Source organism: Nuphar pumila, chromosome 6, assembly GCF_984573655.1.
Source record: "Nuphar pumila chromosome 6, dmNupPumi1.hap1.1, whole genome shotgun sequence".
Classification (NCBI taxonomy): domain Eukaryota; kingdom Viridiplantae; phylum Streptophyta; class Magnoliopsida; order Nymphaeales; family Nymphaeaceae; genus Nuphar; species Nuphar pumila.
The window spans coordinates 112,536,698-112,556,117 of record NC_143254.1 but is presented as its reverse complement, the minus strand read 5'-3'; the positions used below and the strand labels follow the sequence as shown (position 1 = coordinate 112,556,117).

The following is a 19,420-nucleotide window of genomic DNA, read 5'->3' as shown; positions in this document are numbered from 1 at the left end:
CACCTGCAAGTCTACAAACCCCCAACCCCACTGCTATCATGCATTGGAATAATTTTGCAATGACAAACATTCACGCATGCACAGCCATAACCCGCATACTTTCCACTATTCACCAAGCGCACTGGCTGCCTTTTCTAATGTAGCAAGAAGGTCTCGAGGACAAGGTGAAACCAAAGCCGGCAGAAATGATAGATGCTCACCTTGAGGAAAAGGTGAAATTAAAGCTGGGGAGACTGATATGCACTGTAGAGAGGCTAGGTGGGTGGGACGAGTTCAATTGTATATGGAGGCAATGAGTAGGGTGTCAGGCCATTGGTTTCTGGATCTTTGTTCGAGTCATAGGACTGGGTTGGATCCAATAAGGGGAGAGTCCAGTTGATGGTGAGTATTAGGGATGCCCTATTTAAACTGCTGTAACAAGCTCGTCCATTGTGGAATGAATTAGCCTTTGGCTTTTGTAAGACTTCTCTGCCTCGAAGGACATCTTCTTTCTCATGCCTACTCTCAAAATTCGCTCTCTCACACACACCACACCATTCGGTTGGCCTTCGCCAACTGATTCTTGGGCTGCATCATTTCCACCCATCCCTACACACAGTGTGCAGCAGCCCTTCGTTCATCATCACCATCCTTGCCGTGTGTGCACCCACCACACACTAGATGCTGCAAAGGAAGCGCTTCCCGTCCATTCATCCTCTGTGTCTGACGTCATTTTTTCTCGCCCTTGCTTGTGTGTGTGATATTCCCCAACCATCAATCAAGACGGAGTGTCAACGCATGCATGTATGTGTTGTGTATACATGAGTGCTTGCACTTATGCCTGTGTGCAAGTGAATTCCTTCTGGAAACCTAGAAATATGGATTCTTTTTGGAAACCCATCCATCTGTTTCTTCAGTTTGTGATAGTCCCTTTTCTGCCCTTTTTTGTCCGACCAAGTAGGTCTTTGGATTTCTATTTCTATAAAAATACGGCAATTGGCACGGTAACTGTTATCACAATTTATTGTAGGTTTAATGTTACACAGGTGTAATCAGCCTGTCATTTTTTTTTTCTTTTGTTGGTATATGTTTCTGCCTTCTTATGAAAGATGAAGTTTTAGATCTGAGTATTCTTGTTACAAATGGCCATTGCTTATCAGGGTAATTGATGAACATGATGGATCTTATATCACAAATGCATTACAACTTCAAGTGTGTTTCGTTTATTCTCATTTCATTTTATTGTTCCACCCTTTCATAAATTGGCACTCTATGTCTCTTTTTCCATAGGATAATTATTTTGAGGAAGCTTTGAAGATGAGAAATCTTCTTGAAGAGTTTGAGTATGATCATGGCCTTCGACCAGCAACCATTCTTGGAGTAAGAGAACATGTGTTCACTGGAAGGTATTTTTCTTGTGCTTCTTTGATGCATTATGCAACTAGACATGTTCTCAACATTATTTCTTTTGTGCTTTTTTCTGGCTATTGCAGTGTTTCATCTTTAGCATCATTTATGTCCAATCAAGAAACAAGTTTTGTGACTTTAGGGCAGCGTGTTTTGGCAAATCCCTTAAAGTAAGTTTAATTTTGATATTCTTTTTCGTTATTTCTACTCATTGACACCTCTATTCATTGACCTTTTCTTTTTCCATGTAGGGTTCGCATGCACTATGGGCATCCTGATGTCTTTGATAGGGTTTTCCATATAACAAGGGGTGGTATCAGTAAGGCATCCCGTGTTATTAATATAAGTGAAGATATCTTTGCAGGTCAGTGCTGTTTATATTTGGTTCTGTTTTTTTCTGGAATTGCATGATCAGTGATTGTTGCTTTCTGTTATTTAACCAATCCATTCTGTTACTTTTACAGTGGTTGAGTTGTAGATATTAAGTTTTACTTGTGTCTGCTAGCTTAACATGTATTCTTGACATATGTGGCCCCAGTTCCCTATACATGAGTTGGTTTGAGGGGCCTGATTTAGGATTCATTGCGAACAGTCATTGTGAAGCCACACTCTACTTAGCTTGTTGAAACTGAGTCAATTTGGTTACTATAAGTTCTGAAAGTGCTTGTATAGGAACTTTCAGTGTACATAGTTTACATTACTCGTTGATGTCTTCTTAGCTGTTCATATCGCCGACCCCAATAGTTTTGGGATGAAGGCGTAGTTGTTGTTGTTGTTGTTGTTGTTGTTGATGTCTTCTTAGCTTTGGCTGATTAGTCTCTAGTGTGTTTATTCTTTTTCTTTTACCGTACTCTTTGAAAGAATAACATAGGTAGCATGCCTATTAGAACATGGAATGGGATAGGACATGCCATTATGCATCATATGCAGCAAATCTGTGCATATTCAAAACTATAGCCCCCCTAACTTTGTCATTTTTTATATGTATTTTTTCCTTTATTTTTAATTTTGAGAATTTATCATTGATCACATGCAGTTGATATTTAGTTTATTAAGGTTGGAATTCTCAATCAAGAACTTGTGCATGAGATGATGTTTCATGTTGTAGTCCATTAGATTAAGAACGCTCATGATCATATGCACATGATTGTGTCTGTGTAGAAGATGTTTGACTGTGTTCCTGTTCCCTAATTTACAAAACTTTCATGTCATATCAGACTTGTTTGTGTCCAGTACAGTTAACCATGTCTGTGACATATATACGAGCTCATTATTTTTAATATTTGAGTGGATATTCATGGTTGCATTGCTGTTCAATGATTTGTTAATATCAGGTGATATTCATGCTATCTTTGTCTTATTTCTCCCAATTAATATGAGGTTTGGGTTGTTTTTGCCGGATTTCAGAGCATGCAAGTGTCAAATTCCGAAAGTTTTTGACTTGCTGGTTCTCTTCACAAACTTTGTGTCTCTAACCCTAGTTTGGTTCTTGATTTAGCATTAATAGTGTGTTGTGTGGTTCCGATTGATTGCTATTGTTGGGCAGATCCTACTGGATCTAGTGTTTAATGGGCTAAATATATCAAGATTTGTAGGGTTTCTTATCATAGCTGCTGAAGGGCTTTTGCAATTGGTTGTTGATTTGGTGTTACTATGTGTGGGTTATGTGAGACTGAGTTGAACTCTCTGTTAGGAGTGGTTCTTCTCATGATATTTGCTTTTAAATGTGATATTGCAAACACGGGTTTTCCACCATTCAGTTGTCAGTGATTTTTTTGCTCGGTGGATGCTGCAATGCTGTTGGACTCTCTAAGAACCAATACATCTTGTTATCAACTTAAGTTAGGCTTTTAATGAATTTAAGAATGTCTTGCAATGCAAGTATTGTTTTGATATGGTTTTCTTGGTTCACGTAGGATTCAATTCAACGCTACGTCAAGGAAATATTACCCACCATGAATATATTCAGGTAAAAGTTAATTTAGAATTGTTTGAGTTTGCCACTCTTCAAAGATATAGATGTGTCTGTGTTATGTTGGCAGGTTGGCAAGGGAAGAGATGTTGGGCTTAACCAGATTGCTTTGTTTGAGGGAAAAGTTGCTGGTGGCAATGGTGAACAAGTTCTCAGTAGGGATGTTTACAGACTTGGGCAGCAATTTGATTTTTTCCGCATGCTTTCATTTTTCTATACTACTGTGGGGTACTATTTATGTACTATGGTATGTTGTCCTTTCTGTTAAATATTTTCTTTGTGTTATACTTTAGCCTATCACTTATGATAATTTTTGGCTAACTTTCTTTTCTCAATCATGCAGTTGACAGTGCTGACCGTGTACATATTTCTTTATGGGAAAGTGTATCTAGTGAGTTGGATTTCATCCCCTAAACTAAACACATTCATATTTCCTTATGGGAAAGCATATTTAGTAGTTATATTCCATCCACTAAAATGTGCTATGAGCACGGTTTGTTTTCTCAGAAGTATAATTATTATTTGTATTTATTACTGTTTTCCTTTTGATACTTAATTGGAATTTAAGGTAGGAGGTATACACACTTTTCATTTGAAGTTGTAGATCATGTCCCTACTGATGGAATTGTTTTAATTCTATCTGGTACTTAATTTTTGGCAGTCAAAATGGGGTTCTTTGGCTCACATGTGCTCAAAATTAGTAAAACAGCTGTGTTCAGTTTAACTAAATATTTGACTTTTTAGGTGAATAGGATGTACTTTGATTCTTCTCAAATTGAAGAGAGAGCGTATGTACCTGAGGACACCCATCACCATCGCCGGAGGTTAGAGGAGGTTGCCGGAGGCCCAGAAGTAAATGGAGATCACCGAGAATGAGAGAGTGAGAGGGAGAGAGTTGCAATTTCCGAATGAAACACAAACCCTATGCGATTTGGGATTTTTTCACAAAAAAAATCAAAATGACAATTTTGCCCTCTTAAGAAACCTTAACTGGGATTTGGGGTAAAAAAAGTTTAATAAGGGGGTTGAAATTCTCCAGACCCTTAAAAAAAGGAAAGACGCTTCCCGATTTTGGGAAGCGAGCTTGCCTTTATTGGGATGTGTTTCCTGTTAATAGGAAGTGCACTTTCCCATTAATTGGAAGCACGCTTCCCAATTAAAATGAGTGCTTCCCCGCATGTTTTAGAAGCACCTTGTTTCGTGCTTCCGAAGCACGTTTCGAGGAAGCACGCTTCCCCACTCCTATAAGTGTTTAACCCTGATATATATATATATATATATATATATATATATATATATATATATATATATATATATATATATATATATATATATATATATATATATATATATAGGAGAACCCTTAACAGTGGGCAGGTGAAACGCTCGATGTGAACGCGCATCCATAGAAGGGAATTAGCGGCGATCCTTGATCACCGCTAAATTCATTTTTTCCTTGAACAAGCGGTCGCCGCTGATCGCAAGCACGATCAGCGGCGGGTGTGCATCCGACAACATTGGACGGATTGTTTCGTCCACTGTTACAGGTTATACTCTCTCTCTCTCTCTCTCTCTCTCTCTCTCTCTCTCTCTCTATATATATATATATATATATATATATATATATATATATATATATATATATATATATATATATGAAATGGAGTAATAGTGGACGGCCAAAACATCAGACTCGTGGTTGAACACGTGCCTGACATTGATTTAAGTGAATTAGTGGCGGTCTATGACCACCGCTAAAGATGTGGATGGCTATTAACGCAAGTGCATCCAAGTAATGTTGAACAGAAAGCTTGTTCGACGTTACTCCCGTCCTTATATATATATTGAGAGAGAGAGAGAGAGGGAGAGAGAGAGTCTGTAATTCAAGCAATAGTTTACTAATTTTAGGCTGTCAGTATCTATAGATTTGTGTTGTATGGAATTGTTTACATAACTTGGTTTTGCCTGCATTTGCTCAGTGGGTGCTTTGTCATGGAAGTTGTCTTTCTCTGGATTTTTACCTTTGCATTTATACTTTTCTGTGCATTGGTCCGTCTCTACATATTGCTGTTGTTTATTTCCAAATACTGATGTACCTAATAGTTGTCATGCATTTGGTCCTTTGCTTAATTTTGTGGAAGGTGTTGTAATGGTTTTTCTTCTTGTCAATTACAGGCCTTATCTGGGGTTGATGCATCTATTTCAGAAAAAGCAAATATAATGCATAATAGTGCTTTAAATAATGCTCTTAATGCACAATTTCTGTTCCAAATTGGTATTTTCACTGCAGTTCCTATGATATTGGGCTTCATTTTGGAGCAGGGATTCGTGAAGGTTTGTAATATATTAAAAATTATTAAATTATGTCATAAGTTTTTGTTGCGTCTGAATCAGAATCTTCATGATTTTATTGTGATTTCATATTTGATAGATTGTGCTTAGAGGAGTATATAGTGAATGAGAATTCTTTTCTGTTTAAACATTCTATTTGGCGGAATTCATGAGCTTTGAATTTACATGTATTATCTGTGCATGTGAGATTGGAAGATCATTTCTCAATGGTTTTGTTATGGAATACAGACAGAGGAGATTGGTGCTAGTATGGTGCTCCATATCTTTCGTGTGCTGCTCTGTGTTGCAAGCAAAGTGATAGTAGAGGCTGGCTTATTATTGAGAACTTTGTTGATTGTAAATTGTGTGCAAATTTTTTTTCTGAAACACTTTTAAGCCATCATAAATTAGGGAGTGCTAGGCATGGATAGGGAGTCATTAACACTGTCGACAACTTCCAAGTATCATTTGTAGTGGGATTCTCACCTTGTTTTAGGAACCATACTCTGATTGAAACTCGTCTTGGACACCCAATATCAATTATGCACCTTTGGCTTCGTAAAACATCTTTCTGCCATTGTTGTGGATATGATGGCTCCAATAAAGCCACAGTGAATTTCATAAATTTTGGATATGATGTTATTTTGTTATCATTTGGCATCTAAGGAAAACTTTTTTATATGGATATTTCATAGCAAGGGTCAAAAACATGTACTGGTAAACAAACTATTCAAGATAAGATAATTGTGTTGCAATAAATAAAAAAGGACATGTTCATGCGGAAGTGCTTATTAAGTTTTTTTTCCAATAAATATTTCAGAAAATGGCACAAAAACTACGTTTTATAGATTTTTTTTCTTTAAAAGCAAACAGTTAATTGTTGAGATAATTTCCTTTGAGTGGGATGTGATGAAATTATATCTTTCTCAAAACTTTCTTTTCGTTTAGTAGCTATAATTAATAACAGCGACACTCTTCTATCCGAGGCTGTCACATGGACATGCCATATTGGCAGCCGTACCTGTGTCAACACGGCTTGACATGGGTTCTGGTACCGGATGCAGCACAGGTATGTGCTGGTCCAGGTTGGGTCAGGTCCAACCTTGACACAACCCAACTTTTTTTTTGTTTCTCGAGCAAAAGACAGGGAGGAAGAAGAAAAAGGAGGAGGAATAAGAAGAAAAAAAGAAAAGGAAGAGCAGGAGGAAGAAGAAGAAAAAAAACAGAGAGAAAGAAATAGAGAGAGCGGAAGACTTGAAAGCCTCTCCTTCCCACCCTAGAGAGAGAGAGAGAGAGAGACTACCTCCGGTCTTTTTCTCGCTGCATCTAAAGGGCAAGAGAGATAGAAAAGGGTGAAAGGGCTATTCCCTTCCCCTTTTATAAGGTAGGTTTGGATATGGATCTTAATATAGATCCATATCCAAACCCTCTCTTGATATATATATATATATATATATATATATATATATATAGAGAGAGAGAGAGAGAGAGAGAGATGAACATATTAGGCCCCATTTTCTCGTTCTACCCTTTTAGGCCCCATAGTTTGCAGTGTTTTATGATAGATCTGAACCATTAGATGTGTTTAGCATGCTCGATTTAGTGTGAATTGACTCGTGGATCATGTTTTTTTGACAAAAAAATGTATTTTTATGAGCCAGGAAAAATTGATGCATTCATAGCCATCTATGTCACATGGGTGCGGGTGCGACACCGGTGCGGCGCAATTTTAAAAGTTTTGGACACGGGGACTCGACTATATATATATATATATATATATATATATATATATATATATATATATATATCCTGTGTGCATATATATGGATATTGTCCTCTAAAGTTTGGCACCAGCATGGGTGTTTTTATAAACTTTGCAAATTGTACTTTTGCCCTTGCAGAAAGGGGGGTCCGGGGGCAACCCCCTGGCGGGGGGCCGTAGGGGGGCAGCGCCCCCCGGATATTTTTTTTCTGGGGCTTATGTTTAAGACTCATGCTATATATATTTTTTAAAAATCTATATAAAAATATCATTTTTTTTACCCTAAAAAATGGACATTTTTGGACTCGGTTAACGTTGATTGAGTCCAAAACAAGGACGGACTCGGCCTCGACTTGTTGATCGAGTCTGACTCGGCGTTGTCCGAGTCCGGGCCGCACCCATGTCGGGGCGTGTCGACTCGGGTGCGGTGCCTCCCTAGCCGAGTCCGTGTGACATAGATAGCCATTGATTTTGGATCACCAGAAAAACCATTATACAGGTCAGATTCCGATGATCCAAAAGCCGGTTCCCACTAAACAAAATCTATAGATCACATTTATGGTGTTAGACGGGGCCTAATGGGGCAGAACGAGAAAAGGGGCAGCACCAGTGCATTACTCTGTAGATCACATATATATAGCCGTGTTCCTCTACCCTCATTTTTTGAAATTGCCATGTTGTACCCTCTGCACCCGTACCAGTACCCAATGTGACATAGATCCCAGGGAAAAGCTGAAGAGGGGTAGCATTCTTCTAAGGAAAAGTACTCTTTTCATTGTCTGGACAAGGAAATTTTACTTTCACTGGTAGTAGTGAATTACAAGCGAGATGCTTTCTTGTTTAATGGAGAGGAAGAATAGTGAATGTTATACAAGGGACAGGAAGGTGGGAGGGACTTCATGTTGTTGAACTATATTGTAAACTTAAAAACTATGATGCACTTAGTTTTTGTATTTCTTTGAAACCAATAGAAAATCACAATCTTCTCGTGCGTAACTGATAATTTGAAGGCTATAGTGAATGTTCTTTGGAGCTGGTTTCTAGTGACCGACTTTGCATTGATATTACCTTGGAAAACATGCAATTTGTTGTTCATGTGCTAAAGTATTTTGTGATATTTTTGTTGCATTTGGTACTTTGTTTTTTTGTTTGTGTCTGGTTCAGAGTCCTGATCTTTTAGTTTTCTGTTTCAGGCAATTGTCAGTTTCATCACTATGCAATTTCAGTTATGTTCCGTCTTTTTCACCTTCTCTCTTGGTACTAGAACCCATTATTTTGGTCGTGCAATTCTTCATGGTGGTGCCAGGGCAAGTCTTCTGTACTTATAGTTCTACCACGAGCTTTTCCTAGTTTTTGAAAATTAACAGTTTCTTTAATTTCTTTTCAGTATCAAGCTACTGGAAGAGGATTTGTTGTTCAGCACATAAAATTTGCTGAAAACTACAGACTATATTCTCGAAGTCATTTTGTGAAAGGGTTTGTGTACTCTTAATTTCTTTACAAGTTACCTTAGAAGTAATTCTGTTACTGATTCACATTTTTCTTAAATGTGCAGTTTCGAGGTTGCTTTGTTACTGATTACTTTCCTTGCGTATGGATATATTAAAGGCGGTGCTTTGTCATTCATCCTGCTCACTGTGAGCAGTGGTTTCTTGGCATTTTCTTGGCTCTTTTCACCCTTCATCTTCAATCCATCAGGCTTTGAATGGCAGAAGTTTGTGTCCAGTTTTTTATGTTGTTTGAATTAGACTTGCTCCAAAACTAGTTGCTACTTACAGTTGTTGTTTGCCCTTAGGACTGTAGAGGACTTCAATGATTGGACAAATTGGCTCCTATATAGAGGAGGTGTTGGAGTTCAAGGTAAAGAAAGTTGGGAAGCTTGGTGGGATGAGGAACAGGTACAACTTTGAGTCAAGTTTGTTCATAATTATGATATCATTGTGTGACTAAAAGGCACTCTTGTTATCTCAAATATTCCAAGACAAATGGTGGAATGATCTTTGCGATCACATGCATGCAATTGCAGCCTTTGTGCATGCACATATTGTTAGAAAATGACTTTGAATATTTTAGGTTCGATAATGAACCCATACACATGCACATTAAGTGCAAATATACCCACTTAAGGGAACAACACAAGCACATCAAGTGCTAATACATAAACCCATAAAAGGGATAAATATGACTTAAAGTCATAAGTTGAATATTATTGAAGAAATAGGAAGAAGAGGGTAAAAACCCTATACAACGGAGCATAAGCTCCTCCAGGGAGTGAAGAAATTACAAGGGGGAGACCCCTATTTATAACACAAGAGAGGAGCCACCTAGGGGGCTCCCAAAGGAGTCATTGGGAGCCCCCCAACGGTCACATTTGTAACCGTTGGGGGCTCCACAACGACTCTTTGGGGAGCCTCCCTAGGTGGCGCAAACCACAAAAAAGAGAAAAAAATAAAAAAGGAAAATTAAAAGTAAAATTACAAACATATTCCAAATGGAATATGTGTAAAACTGTGAAATGTCTAAACTACCCCTAAGCCTATAAATAGAGAAATATATATTTTATATATATAATTAGGATAATACATATGCATATATACCATATATGAATATGTATTATCCTTTATATATATAAAATATATATAATATTACAAATGTTGAATGATACATTTTAACACCCCCCTCAAGCTTTGCGTGGGGGAACGAAAAGATTGAAGAAAGCAAGAGGAAAAATCTCAAGGCTTCAAGAGCCTTCAGTACGAATGCCATTGCAAATGTCTTCCTCCAACGTCTTTAACGATGAGCACCTTCCATGAACTACCCAAGGTACTTCTTTTCCTCTTATCTTCAAGATCCTGAGGAACAACAATAAAGAACAAGTAAAAAATATCTTTGCACTTTACTCAAAAAGAACATTCCTAACAAGGTGCAAAATTTATGCATAATAGGATAATTACTTTAATATTAAAAGAAAATTTAGAAAACCAAAGTTTGAAAAATCAAATATCATGTTAAAGAGTGAGCGAAAACGAATTGCAATAATGCATAATGCATTTATAAGGTCCATCATTGGACAATCACAACCCTATAATGAGAAATAACAAAATGGTCCACTAAGAGACACCACAATAAGCCTACGAAGAGGCATAAACTGCATATGCTTTATTGAATGAGGTCCTCAAGGGCCATAAAGAGCATATGCATATATTATCATGAAATAAATTAATACTTAAAGGAATCATTAATGAACATGCTTCAAACATGTAATGAAGTGCCAAACAAGAGAAACGAAGTCTCTAAGCATACTTTAGACAAAATAAACACAAGAGTTCACAATGTTTTAAATCCATTTACGAGGCAAAACGAAGAGTGTTATTTGAATAGAGAATCTTACCCATTTAGGAAAATCTCACTCAATTGACAAAAAACACATCTTGTATACAAAAGTGGCAAAAAAACCATAAGCACTTAATATATAGATTAAATGCAAAAAAATCAACTTGATTTTAAAATATGCATATCAAAAATATGATTCACTTGAATATCTTAAAACACAAGTCATGAATGAAATTTTGCAAATTTCAACAATAGTTCATCCATTACAAACAGCTACCTCGTTAGTCCTCCAAAACCCATAAATCAAGTGTATAAGCTACTAGATCAAGAATATAAATATAATGCCATTAAAAACCAAAGACACACACAAAAGTGTGCAAAAGAACCTCTTGTCTACATATAATAATACTTGAAATGAGTGCATCTACGACAAGAACAAGAGAATACACGCCAACATGGACCAAAAGCATCTCTTGTCTACGTAAAAATACATTCAAAACCAAGTATGTTCAACTACTAGACAAGAGTAACAAGCCAACCATGGGCTAAAACACAATACATCTCTTGTCTACATTAGATGACACTTGAAATGAGTGAAATAAGCCAACCATGGGCATACATCTCAGCGACTAGAACAAGGACACAAACGCCAACATGGACTAAAATGACACACCATGGTGTGAATCAACGTGCCTTGTCTACATAAAATAACACTCAAGACAAGTGTATTCAACTACTAGACCAAGAGAGCAAAAGCCAACAAAGGGCTACCAACACACGAAGGTGTAATAAAATTCTTGTCTACATATGATGACACTTAGATAAGGGGTATAAAAGGAGAAGACTATTGAGGCAATAAAACTTGTAATGACAAACATATAAATAAAACATTGAATCCAAAGAACAATATCCTTCAAAAAGAATACCCATAACAATAATATTTTGAAATAAATATGTGAATATACACACACTAAGAACACTTGTGCACAAAAGCACAAAACACAAATGTGCAAATGCACTCATAAGATCCATAAACAATAAAAGGTTGGGCAATAATCCCCAAAACCTTGATTTTAATATACCTTAAGTCATTTTAAGGTTCCAAACATCATATATCCATCACATTTATATATAAATAAGAGCATCCATAAGATCAATGACCAACATTAAACTAGTGACACACTCATATACCAAATCATTCTAGAGTCCCAAGGTGCCCATAACTCACCTCAACCACCATCTATAATATGGCAAGTGTACAATCTAAAATGACATAACAAAGAGTGTCACGCTCGTAATTAGAGATCATATACCAAATCATTCTAGAGTCCCAAGGTGCCCATAACTCACCTCAACAACCATCTATAATATGGCAAGTAGACAATCTAAAATGTCATAACACAAGGTGCTCATAACTCACCTTAACAACCATCTCTAATATAACAAAAAGGCCATAAAAAAAGAATTTGATGCATCATATAACATGTGATGGATAGAAGATAGAATGCCATAAAAAGACAATGAATTTTTAGGGAAAACATTTTCCAAATATGTGATTTTTACAAAGAGGGATTCAAAGGTCCAACATAATTAATCACAACAATATGTCATATAACAATAATGATGCATATATACGAAATTATGTTCAATTATGATCATTATACAAAAAAAACTTTAATAAACACAACATGAAATATTTAAGCTATGTCATGTGTGAGAAAGGATTTGGAATAATCCAAGAAACAAATCAAGCCTTTATAATTTGCAATTATATGTATACCAAGATGCAAAATGGCAATAATCTTAAACGTGCAAATTTAGGACAACATGTACTAAGATATTACGGAAGCATTTTAAAAGAAACAATCTTACAAGTCCATTAAGGGATAAAAACAAACACAAGTCCTAAAGAAGTCTATAAGAACATCTCTTTATTGAAAAGAGAGTACTATGTGAAAATGTCTATGAATAGACAATACGCATACAAGCATAAATATTTTATAAAAGAAGTGTACGAAGACACTCTCACAATACTTGAACAAAAATACGAAAAAAACGTAATAATATCAAACATGCAATAATGCATGTATTTCATAAAAGATGCAAATGCTTGAGACTCTCAAGCTTTAATGCAATTTAAGACAAAGAAGACCATATTATGGCCAATGTAGGCATCCTTAGAGATACAATCAAGAGGTTTTTGAAACCTTATGTGAAAAATACAAACAAATACGTTTGCATCATTAGAAGAAAATAAAAAAATAAATGAAATCTTTTATACCAAAGGATGCAATAGATACACTATGCATTCTATATAGTGTGGGAAATTCTTTTAAAAGATCTTTTACAATGGTTCGAACAACCTATTTATCACAAACAATTTTTCAAAAATCCTTTAAATAAACCAAAAACATTGAAACATCTTTAGGAGTTCTCATAAATAGTTATCATTAACAAGAACTACTTATGATTCATAACAAAGATAAAGATTTGAGAGATTCTTATATAAGAATTATATCAAGATTTTTCAAAAAAACATGTACCAAAATCCATAAACAAGAGAGGAACTCAAAACAAATTAGACCTTCCTGCCACTTTTTTGCATAATATTTTGGATTAAGAGAATGTGTCATGCAATGCAAAGGAGTGTTCCTCTTATCCTATCTTCTGACTAAAACTAAATAAATATGGTTAAAAAAAATTAAGTCATCCAATGCAGAAGTTTTTTTTCTTCATGCTTGAAAACTACAACTTGTATTTTTTCAATCATATTATCCCACATTTCATAAACTTTGTGAAGCATGGGCTCATCCTTATCAACTTCTCTCAACATTTCCCAAATAGGTTGAGTAAATTGAAGGAAATATACGACTATATCCCAAAACTTATCAGCCACAATAAATTTCTTAATTTCTTGAGCCTTGATTTCATCATCAGCACAATAGAATGTCCAATTTTCATCAGTCACCATGCTAACCAAAGCATTCTTCATTTCATCCTCTTCACCATCATAATGATGAGCGCAAAATATATTTCAGCGACCTTCAACAATTTCAGGTTAGAATGCCTATTAAATATAACATTAGCATGATGATGGTTGATAACAAAATTCCTAATGCTTTTGACATTTTTTTCTAATTCCTCAATCCATGAACATATAACATATGCTGGTGATTTTTCTTCTTCTTTGGGGTTGCAGATGCTCTTGATGGCCAGATTCAAGTTGTGTGCTACACAAAGAGTCCACAAAATATGAGGATACTCATTCTCCAAACTCAATGTTGCATTTTTACAAATTGGAGCGTTGTCTGTAATGATTTGTACTACTTTCTGATCACCCACTTCTTTTATTACTTCTATAAACTGTTAAAGAAGTCGTGATATAATTCTGGGCCTACATTTGCTCCAGATCCATATATCATATTTTGTATTTCTAATTTGCACATGTGCACATATTTGTATTTTATTTTTATCTTCAGGGACATTATCGTCTATAGTATGTTGTAAACATTCTATTATAAACAGAGCCTTTCTAGGTCATGATGGGGACCTTTTCTGTGCAGCAAGCAACAACCATTTTGTCTTCTTCTATCTCCTTTTCTGCTTAAAGTGGATTGACGTGGTTGGACAGTAAAGTTCTGACATGGTATCAAAGTGGGTTGAATCGATCTAAGTTCACTAAAGGTTGGTTTCATATTTCTTTCCTCTTTTCTTCTTCCCATCTCCTACTTCTATTCTCTTCTTGTTTTCACGTCAAATCTGATTTTCAGATCTGGGTTTATCCCATCTCTCTATTCTATCGGTTTCTCCATTCAGTCTAAAATAGATCTGATTGTATCAGATCTGGTGTTGCTTCTTCAGAACTATACTTAAAGATCTGTGTATTTTTTCTTTCTGAAAACCAGATCACGTCAAAACTGATTTTCAGATTTGGGTTTATTCTCTCTCTCTATTCTGTCGGTTTTCTCTATTCTGTCTAAGACAGATCTAGTATTGCTTCTTCAGAACTATACTTAAAGACCTGTCTGAAAACCAGATCACGTTAAAATCTGGTATTGTTTTTTTTTTTAGATCTATACTTAAATTTTTTTGTGATTAAGTCTTGTTTTCACGCATCTCATTGTTGTTGTGCAAACAAAACTTCTCTTCTTCGTTACATTAAATATTTTTTCTATCACGCAATCCATTATTCTGACATTCTAAGCTTCATAAGGGCTTGTGCACGGTTCTGGTACATAACCAGAACTAAAAAAAAACACAGCACGAGATCCATAATATGGATTCGTCCTCTACTCATTTTGGTCTTTCCTCTAGTATTCTGAGTCAACTTGTATCTGAAAAACTAAATCATTCAAATTTTTTGACTTGGAAAGACAAATAATTCCTTTCATACGAAGCCAAGACCTTTTTGGGCATCTAGATGGATCAACTCCAGTCCCACTTCAATTCATCATGCAGGAAATACAGGATGATAAAGGGGTTGTCTCAACTCGCATTATTCAAAATCCTGACTTCACAACCTGGATGAAAAGAGACCAAGCACTAGTTGCGTACATCACTTCTACTTTATCACAGGAAATACGAATTGCAATTCCAGATGATTGTTCGGCCGCTGACTTATGGAATATGTTGGCCCAAACCTATTCTCAAATGTCAGAAGCGAAAGTTTTGTATCTCAAGCGAGAATTCTAGTCATTAAGGAAGGGAACCATGTCTATTATGGAATATCTGGACAAAGTAAAAAACAACACAGATCGGTTGGCTCTTGTTGGATGTGCAATCTCAGAGAGAGATAAGGTGCAAAAAGTCTTAAGCGGGTTGGGAGCCGACTATCATGTTCTTGTCACATCTCTCACATGCTTGCCTATTTTACCTAGTTTTGAAGATTTACAGGCTAAACTTTTACATTATGAGATCAGTTTGAAGAGTCTTTTCGATGAGGATGGTGGGCGACTTGACTCAGAGAATGTTTTAGCTACTGGGCTGACTTATGGACAGGGTCGTGGTAGAAGAAATAATCATCGTGGAGGTAGAGCTTGTGGACCATACGGTGGACAAGGGGGGCGTGGGCTACTTCCTACCCCACACATACCTCCTAATTCTCATGCACGAAATCCAAGAAATATTCCCACATGCTTTCTCTGTAATAAAAGGGGGCATATTAAAGCTGATTGTTGGTTCAATCCTCAGAATAAAAGCAAGAATCTTATTATTCAACCAAAAATGCAGACTGATGGGAGTAAATCCAGTGGAGATGTGCAACAACTTTTATTGGCAGCTCTTCTGAAGATGACAATAGCACAAAATGACCAGGGAGTATGGTATATAGTCTCTGGGACAGCTACTCATGTCACGGGAGATGCAGGTACACTCTTAAACTTATCCCCTTATTTCGATAAAGGCAGTATTGTCACTAGAGATAGAACTCATCATTCCATTTCTCACACTGGGAATGCCATAATCTCCTTTTTAACTTCATCCATAAAATTGTCTAATGTTCTACTTGCTTCAAATATAAAAAAGAACATTATTTTTGTCTCCAAACTTGTTGATGATACACATTCTTCTGTCGAATTTACTCCCTCTTCTGTGTATGTCAAGGACCTTCAAACGAAGAAGACGTTCGTTAAAGGGGAACGCCGAGGAAATATGTATATCTTCAGGGAAGATCCTTTTGCTCGTGTTTTTGTTCCTGTTATCTTGAAGCCTTCGTTGAAGTCCGGTGAATTTTCTTCTAATAAGTGTCTTCTTAGTTTGTCTAAGTGTAGTAAGTCAAACATTTGGCATAGTTGACTTGGTCACTATAGTTCCTCCTTTGTTGAAAAGCTTGTAAGAGATAATCTTATCTCCTTATCTAGTACGAGTCCTACTTTTTATCATGAGAAATGTACAAGTTGTCAATTATGAAAGAGCCATGTTCTTTCCTTCATTTCTATTATTAATAAAAGAGCTTCAAGACCTTTTGAGATTATCTACTCTGATGTATGGGGCCCTGTACCTACTTGTTCTTTTTCGGGAAGTCGATACTATGTTGTTTTCATTGATAGTTATTCTCGTTATATCTGGATATACTTCATGAAACATAAATATGAAGTTCTTCAATTGTTCAAAATTTTTCATGCCTTTGTCAAAACTCAATTTTCATCAAATATTATGAATTTTCAGTGTGATGGGGGAGGTGAATACACTTCACATGATTTTATTGCCTTTCTTCGAAACAATGGTATAAATCACAGAGTTTCCTGCATACACCGCAACAGAATGGTGTGGCTGAACAAAAACATCGCCATATTGTTGAGAGTGCGATGAGCATATTGCATGACGGTCACATTCCTATTGAGTTATAGACAAAAGCTTTCCACTCTGCGGTTTATATTATAAATCATCGCCATACTCTTTTTGGGCAGCACCGAGATTATGATAGTTTGTGAGTTTTTGGTCGTGTTTGTTATGTGCATATTGACAAATCTTTAAGAAATAAGTTTCAGGATAAAGCCTCTAAGTGCAGATTTGTGGGATATGCGGATAATCATAAGGGATATCGTTGCTACGAGCCTCTCTCCAAGCATGTTAAGATCTCCAGAAATGTGATTTTTGATGAGCAGAATCTTGGAGATAGGCATTATTTACAAAATACACATCATAATGTTGAAGTTTATTCTCCATGGTTGAATGCCGAGTTGTTTCCTAACGTCAACAGAGAGTGTTCATTAGATTGTAGTGTTGCTCCTATGCCTACCCCTGTACCGGATGAAACTTCTTGTACAATTCAAATCGAGATTGACAATTTGCCGAACAAAGAAATTGATAAGTTTTCAGGACCAGTTTATGTGAGAAGAGCAGCAAAAATTATTCCCGCCACTGTTGATGTCATTGTTGATGAACCTGAAAATCATTCCTCTATCAGGAGATCAGAAAGAATTCGACTCCCAATTCACAGATGGGTTAGTTATGATAATTTCACTATGGATTTTCAATTATTTCTGTCACAGATTGAAAAGCAAGATGAACCTACTACCTTCTATCAGGCAGTCAAATTTTCCAAGTGGATAGAAGCAATGAATGAAGAAATGGAAGCGTTACATGAATGCCAAACATGGGAAGTTGTTCTCAGACCTAAGAATAGAAATATCGTAGGGTCTAAGTGGGTTTATAAGATCAAGTATAAACCTGATGGGAGTATTGAACGACATAAAGCAAGACTTGTTGCACGTGGTTTTACTCAAGAATATGGCCAGAATTATGATGAGACTTTCAACCCTGTGGTCAAGATGGGGACAATTCGTATCATATTATCTCTAGATGTCCATCACAAATGGACATTGAGCCAGATGGATGTGAAGAATGCATTCCTTCGTGGGGACCTTAAAGAAAAAGTTTATATGGAACAACCACATAGATATGTGGAAGGAGATCCTAAGGCGTATGTCTGCAAATTGAAAAGAGCTCTTTATGGCTTAAAACAAGCATCACAGTCTTGGTTTGATAGTTTCTCTCTCAAAGTTCAAAACCTTGGTTTTCATAGGTGCACTCTTGATCAATCACTATTTATCTTCAGGGACAAGCGTACAACCACCTTCTTGTTGATTTCTGTAGATGACATAATTTTCACAGGCAACTCGTGCAGTCATATCCAGGAAGTCAAGGAATTCTTAAGTCAGAATTTTAAAATGAAGGATCTTGGAGAACTGAGGTACTTCCTTTGAATAGAAGTTGACAGGAAAGACAATATGTTGACTCTAACACAACATAAATACACCCTTGACATGTTAAGTACAGTAGGAGTGAAAGATTGCAAGCATTTAGCTACTTTGAGTGTTTTACAACAGAAACTAAGTTCTCATGATGGAGACTTATATGATGATTCCAGTAGATATAGAAGTATAGTCGGCATGCTCCAGTACCTTACCTTCATTAGACCTGACTTTGTCTATTTTGTAAACCAAGTGTCTCAATTTATGCATGAACCTCAAACTAGGCACATGGATGCAGTTAAATGGATATTGAGATACTTAAAGGGCATGATAGGAGATGGACTTGTTTGCAAGCGCAATCCTATAGATAATGGACTTCATAAAATCTTTATCTATACAGATGCAAACTGGGCAGGAGATCCAGATGAGAGAAGGTCAGTCTGTAAAACCCACGTTTTTTCAAAAAAAAAAAAATTTATTTTATCGGACCCGGGCCGGGTCGGGTCTGGACCCGACCCGGGCCCGCCTGCGATAGGGTTTTAAGATAACCCGACGCAGGAAGAGGATTTTAAATCCTCTTCCCGAGCGCCCCCCCCCCCCCCCACCGCGCCTTCGGCCGGATAGGGAAACCCATCGGGGTTTCCCCTTTTGTCGCCCCTCCCCGAGCTCTTTAAGAGCATTGCGGGAGGGGAGGAACGATGCCCCGCCCCCCTTCTCGTTCCCTGCAGGCGGCAACCACTACCGACGCCTCCTCCTTCCCTGCGCACGTTGTCGATCGCAGCCACCTTGCCTCCCAGGTTCGCCACTTCTCCTCCTCCCTCTTCTCTTCCTCACCCCCCTCTCTATCACCTCGTCGGGAGGCCGACAGGCGGCTCACAGCCCATGCCGCGGCCTCCCACCTTCCCTGTGCCCATCGGGGGCCCGACAGGTGGCCTATGGGCC

General features: G+C 37.0%; 1 protein-coding gene across 3 annotated transcripts in view; it reads left to right on the top strand.

The window, feature by feature from the left end:
- Window positions 1–19,420, top strand: part of GSL10 (glucan synthase-like 10) — a 234,036-nt gene that overhangs the window by 197,244 nt on the left and 17,372 nt on the right. For 2 of the 3 annotated variants that reach the window (XM_090008729.1, XM_090008730.1), the window contains exons 38-48: window positions 1,270–1,385; window positions 1,473–1,556; window positions 1,638–1,750; window positions 3,303–3,355; window positions 3,429–3,605; window positions 3,702–3,749; window positions 5,534–5,692; window positions 8,645–8,758; window positions 8,839–8,927; window positions 9,007–9,165; window positions 9,247–9,349. In XM_090008729.1, coding sequence (XP_089864855.1) covers window positions 1,270–1,385; window positions 1,473–1,556; window positions 1,638–1,750; window positions 3,303–3,355; window positions 3,429–3,605; window positions 3,702–3,749; window positions 5,534–5,692; window positions 8,645–8,758; window positions 8,839–8,927; window positions 9,007–9,165; window positions 9,247–9,349 — 1,215 coding nt within the window. The remainder of the gene's footprint in view (window positions 1–1,269; window positions 1,386–1,472; window positions 1,557–1,637; window positions 1,751–3,302; window positions 3,356–3,428; window positions 3,606–3,701; window positions 3,750–5,533; window positions 5,693–8,644; window positions 8,759–8,838; window positions 8,928–9,006; window positions 9,166–9,246; window positions 9,350–19,420) is intronic. The other variant, XR_016432360.1, reaches the window with a different exon arrangement.